General features: G+C 44.8%; 1 protein-coding gene across 4 annotated transcripts in view; it reads left to right on the top strand.

Moving 5' to 3' along the window:
- LOC135518323 (F-box/WD repeat-containing protein 2-like) overlaps positions 1-5311 on the top strand; it is a 24702-nt gene extending 19391 nt beyond the window's left edge. For all 4 annotated transcript variants that reach the window (XM_064943416.1, XM_064943417.1, XM_064943414.1 and 1 more), the window contains one exon: positions 4188-5311. In XM_064943416.1, the coding sequence (XP_064799488.1) occupies positions 4188-4500 (313 nt within the window). In that variant the 3' untranslated portion in view covers positions 4501-5311. The remainder of the gene's footprint in view (positions 1-4187) is intronic.
- The last annotated feature ends 419 nt before the right edge of the window (positions 5312-5730 follow it).

Genomic DNA, 5730 nt, shown 5'->3' on the forward strand with positions numbered 1-5730 from the left:
AAATTGTGTAAGTTGATGTTGCTAAACTGCTTGGAGTAACCCTGGATTGTAAACTGTCATGGTCCAAAAACATATTGATACAACAGTAGTTAAGATGGGGAGAAGTCTGTCCATAATAAAGCGCTTCTCTACCTTAACTATCAACAAGGCAGGTCCTACAGGCCCTAGTTTGTCACACCTGGACTACTGTTCGTACTGTGGTCAGGTGTCACAAAGAGGGACTTAGGAAAATTACAATTGGCTCAGAACAGGGCAGCACGGCTGACCCTTAAATGTACATGGAGGGAAAACATTATTGATGGTTACTTCCGGCGCCGACAGAGATGGCCGCCTCGCTTCGCGTTCCTAGGAAACTATGCAGTTTTTTTTTTTTTTACGTGTTATTTCTTACATTAGTACCCCAGGTCATCTTAGGTTTCATTACATACAGTCGAGAAGAACTACTGTATATAAGATCAGCGTCAACTCACCATCAGTACGACCAAGAATATGTTCTTCGCGACGCGGATCCTGTGTTCTGCCTTACAAACAGGACAACGGAATGGATCGCATGCAGCGACCCAAAAAAACGACTCAGAAAAAGAGGGAAACGAGGCGGTCTTCTGGTCAGACTACGGAGACGGGCACATCGTGCCCCACTTCCTAGCATTCTTCTTGCCAATGTCCAGTCTCTTGACAACAAGGTTGATGAAATCCGAGCAAGGGTAGCATTCCAGAGGGACATCAGAGACTGTAACGTTCTGTGCTTCACGGAAACATGGCTCACTGGAGAGACGCTATCCGAAGCGGTGCAGCCACCGGGTTTCTCCACGCATCGCGCCGACAGAAACAAACACCTTTCTGGTAAGAAGAGGGGTGGGGGTGTATGCCTTATGGCTATGAGGCATGGTGCGATGAAAGAAACATACAGGAACTCAAATCCTTCTGTTCACCTGATTTAGAATTCCTCACAATCAAATGTAGACCGCATTATCTACCAAGAGAATTCTCTTCGATTATAATCACAGCCGTATATATCCCCCCCAAGCAGACACATCGATGGCTCTGAACGAACTTTATTTAACTCTTTGCAAACTGGAAACCATTTATCCGGAGGCTGCATTCATTGTTGCTGGGGATTTTAACAAGGCTAATCTGAAAACAAGACTCCCTAAATTTTATCAGCATATCGATTGTGCAACCAGGGGCGGAAAAACCTTGGATCACTGTTACTCTAACTTCCGCGACGCATATAAGGCCCTGCCCCGCCGCCCTTTCGGAAAAGCTGACCACGACTCCATTTTGCTGATACCTGCCAACAGACAAAAACTAAAAAAAGAAGCTCCCATGCTGAGGTCTGTCCAACGCTGGTCCGACCAAGCTGACTCCACACTCCAAGACTGCTTCCATCACGTGGACTGGGACATGTTTCGTATTGCGTCAGATAACAACATTGACGAATACGCTGATTCGGTGTGCGAGTTCATTAGAACGTGCGTTGAAGATGTCGTTCCCATAGCAACGATTAACATTCCCTAACCAGAAACCGTGGATTGATGGCAGCATTCGCGTGAAACTGAAAGCGCGAACCACTGCTTTCAATCAGGGCAAGGTGTCTGGTAACATGACTGAATACAAACGGTGCAGCTATTCCCTCCGTAAGGCTATCAAACAAGCTAAGCGTCAGTACAGAGACAAAGTAGAATCTCAATTCAACGGCTCAGACACGAGGCATGTGGCAGGGTCTACAGTCAATCACGGACTACAGGAAGAAATCCAGCCCAGTCACGGACCAGGATGTCTTGCTCCCAGGCAGACTAAATAACCAAGAAACCAATAACCAAGAAAGCTAAGGTAACTGAGCTAAACGACTAACCCATCTGGACAAGAGGAATACCTATGTGAGAATGCTGTTCATCGACTACAGCTCGGCATTCAACACCATAGTACCCTCCAAGCTCGTCATCAAGCTCGAGACCCTGGGTCTCGACCCCGCCCTGTGCAACTGGGTACTGGACTTCCTGACGGGCCGCCCCCAGGTGGTGAGGGTAGGTAACATCTCCTCCCCGCTGATCCTCAACACTGGGGCCCCACAAGGGTGCGTTCTGAGCCCTTTCCTGTACTCCCTGTTCACCCACGACTGAGTGGCCACGCACGCCTCCAACTCAATCATCAAAGTTTGCGGACGACACAACAGTGGTAGGCTTGATTACCAACAACAACGAGACAGCCTACAGGGAGGAGGTGAGGGCCCTCGGAGTGTGGTGTCAGGAAAATAACCTCACACTCAACGTCAACAAAACTAAGGAGATGATTGTGGACTTCAGGAAACAGCAGAGGGAACACCCTCCTATCCACATCGATGGAACAGTAGTGGAGAGAGTAGCAAGTTTTAAGTTCCTCGGCATACACATCACAGACAAACTGAATTGGTCCACTCACACAGACAGCATCGTGAAGAAGGCGCAGCAGCGCCTCTTCAACCTCAGGAGGCGGAAGAAATGTGGCTTGTCACCAAAAACACTCACAAACCTCTACAGATGCACAATCGAGAGCATCCTGGCGGGTTGTATCACCGCCTGGTACGGCAACTGCTCCGCCCTCAACCGTAAGGCTCTCCAGAGGGTAGTGAGGTCTGCACAACGCATCACCGGGGGCAAACTACCTGCCCTCCAGGACACCTACACCACCCGATGTTACAGGAAGGCCATAAAGATCATCAAGGACATCAACCACCTGAGCCACTGCCTGTTCACCCCGCTATCATCCAGAAGGCGAGGTCAGTACAGGTGCATCAAAGCTGGGACCGAGAGACTGAAAAACAGCTTCTATCTCAAGGCCATCAGACTGTTAAACAGCCACCACTAACATTGAGTGGCTGCTGCCAACACACTGACGCTGACTCAACTCCAGCCACTTTAATAATGGGAATTGATGGGAAATGATGTAAATATATCACTAGCCACTTTAAACAATGCTACCTTATATAATGTTACTTACCCTACATTATTCTTCTCATATGCATACCTATACTGTACTCTATATCATCGACTGCATCCTTATGTAATACATGTATCACTTGCCACTTTAACTATGCCACTTTGTTTACATACACATCTCATATGTATATACTGTACTCGATACCATCTACTGTATCTTGCCTATGCTGCTCTGTACCATCACTCATTCATATATCCTTATGTACATATTCTTTATCCCCTTACACTGTGTATAAGACAGTAGTTTAGGAATTGTTAGTTAGATTACTTGTTGGTTATTACTGCATTGTCGGAACTAGAAGCACAAGCATTTCTCTACACTCGCATTAACATCTGCTAACCTTGTATATGTGACAAATAAATTTGATTTGACATGCATGTCAATCCTTCATGACTCAAAGTGGAAGAGATTAACTTCATCACTACTTGTTTTTGTCAGTGTTGACAAGCGGAATGTACTGAGATGTCTGTTTAAACTATTAGCACACAGCTGAGACACCCATGCATACCCCACAAGACATTCACAATCCCAAAGTCAGAACAGATCATGGAAGGTGCAAAGTAACACATAAAGCCATGACTACATGGAACTCTATTCCACATCAAGTAACTGATGCAAGTAGTAAAATCAGATAATAAAAAAAGGTAAATACACCTTATGGATCAGCGTGGACTGTAAAGACACAAAGGTACATGTGCACACATGCTCTAGCACACGCGCACACACACACACATACAGGTATGGTGGTATTATACATTTTGTAGTGTGTGTAGTTATTCAAATGTTGCAATATTCTGGTGGTAAAAAAGGCCTCCAAGCGTTTGACACAATGATTTTGATTCCCTCTTGTTTAAATGACATTCATGGAGCAGTAGACACATTTTACCCTTTAAATATGACCAATAGATGTCAATCTTAACCTGATGAGAAGCTGACGGCCTCAGCAGGTCAGTGCAAGTTGCCACTAACCAGGAACAAGTTTTATTAATAAGACAAAGAACTAGAGACCGCTGCAATCAGAATAAGTATATCAATGAGAATATCTGTGGTTGCGAACAAAATGACTTGTGTGGGTATTCATATAGAATGCAACGGAACTTTACCTGCCAGCAATAGAATGTAATGGAACTTTACCTGCCAGCAATAGAATGTAACGGAACTTTACCTGTCAACAATCAGTTACTGAATCTCCTTGTGCTTCTTTCCAGGGTCATTAAAACACAGGACCCTGCCAACCTCTCCCTGCTCAGCTTTGGTGAGGTGTTCTCGCTCCTCTTTGACACAGACTTCCTGTATGTCATGGATCTGAGGACAGAAAAAATAACTGGCCGCTGGCCCCTGCCCGCCTACAGAAAGTCCAAACGAGGCTCCAGCTTCCTGCCGGGAGTCACCTCCTGGCTCAATGGGCTGGATGGGAGAAATGACTCTGGCCTCGTGTTCGCCACCAGCATGCCCGATCATAGCATTCACTTGGTTCTGTGGAAGGAAAACACCACTAGAGGTGAAACCTACGATGGCTAGGTTATCAACTGCCATGTAAACGGGGTGCTCTGACTTGAAACCCATAGCCAAGTTAGAGAATGCATGGACCAAAGTGTTAATGTTTTTTCTACCTTTCTCGACACATGCTCTCATAATCAAACATCATGCAACATGCTTTCAGAAAGACTATTGGAGATGGTTTCACCAACTGAAACGCTGCTATGCATACAAGGGGATGGAAGGCCCAGTTCAGAGGGCAAAGGCAGCGGTTGGTGTTAGTTCCAACCCTGCCATGGATTCTCTCTTGAAGGAAATACGATGACGGGGAGGGTGGCTGAATGAAGACGGAACTCTCGAGAAACTGGGTGGTCATGTCAGGCTCCACAGCTGTAGATATTTCCCCTGTATTACTATGTATCGGGACCTTTACACTTCGGACAGGGTTCTTCAAGCAGCTCAGAGACGGGGAGTTGCCTTAACACAGTACTACTTTACAATGAAATACATTATGACTGTGTCCTAGGTTTTTCATAGACTGACCAACCATCCCCATGAGAGTTCCATGTTGACATTTTCAAAGTGGTTTAGTGCATTGGATTTGTACAATGTGAAGCGTTTGTTGGATATTCAGTGTAACTCCATTGTTGGATAATGCTTTTCTTAGTGGTGCTTGTTTTAAAAGTCAACTTGAGAAATTTAGTCGTGCCTTTTTCGTTTGATTTAAATATCCATCTGTGTGATAAGAATTCCATTACCCAGGCACACTGCAATAACATGACTGTGTTGTACATTTTCTTTCATACTATAACAAACTGCATACAATGTATTTCTAATACCACTGTTTACCCTACATGATTCACTTGAATATATTTTGTGAATTGCAGTATTGAAGTATAGACCAAGTTCAGTTCTAGGTTATTTTTCTAAAAGGCTTTGAGGTTGGAAGTTTTCACAATGTAGTGATTTGAAAGTGGACAATTCCACTTTGTTACAGCCTGAATTTTAAATGGATTCAATTAATATTTTGTCACCGGCCTACATAATTTCACGTTTACACCACAAAGACCAGGGACCTATTGGTAGACCAAAACAAAACATTGAATTTCCTTAAGAGCATGGTGTAGGTATGACACTTTAGATGGTGTATCAATGCACCCAGTTACTACAAAAACACGGGCATCCTTCCTGACTCAGTTGCTGGAGAGGAAGGAAACCGCTCAGGGATTTCACCATGAGGCCAACGGTGACTTTTAAAACAGTTACACAGTT

This window comes from Oncorhynchus masou, chromosome 28, assembly GCF_036934945.1.
Source record: "Oncorhynchus masou masou isolate Uvic2021 chromosome 28, UVic_Omas_1.1, whole genome shotgun sequence".
In the NCBI taxonomy this organism is placed as follows: domain Eukaryota; kingdom Metazoa; phylum Chordata; class Actinopteri; order Salmoniformes; family Salmonidae; genus Oncorhynchus; species Oncorhynchus masou.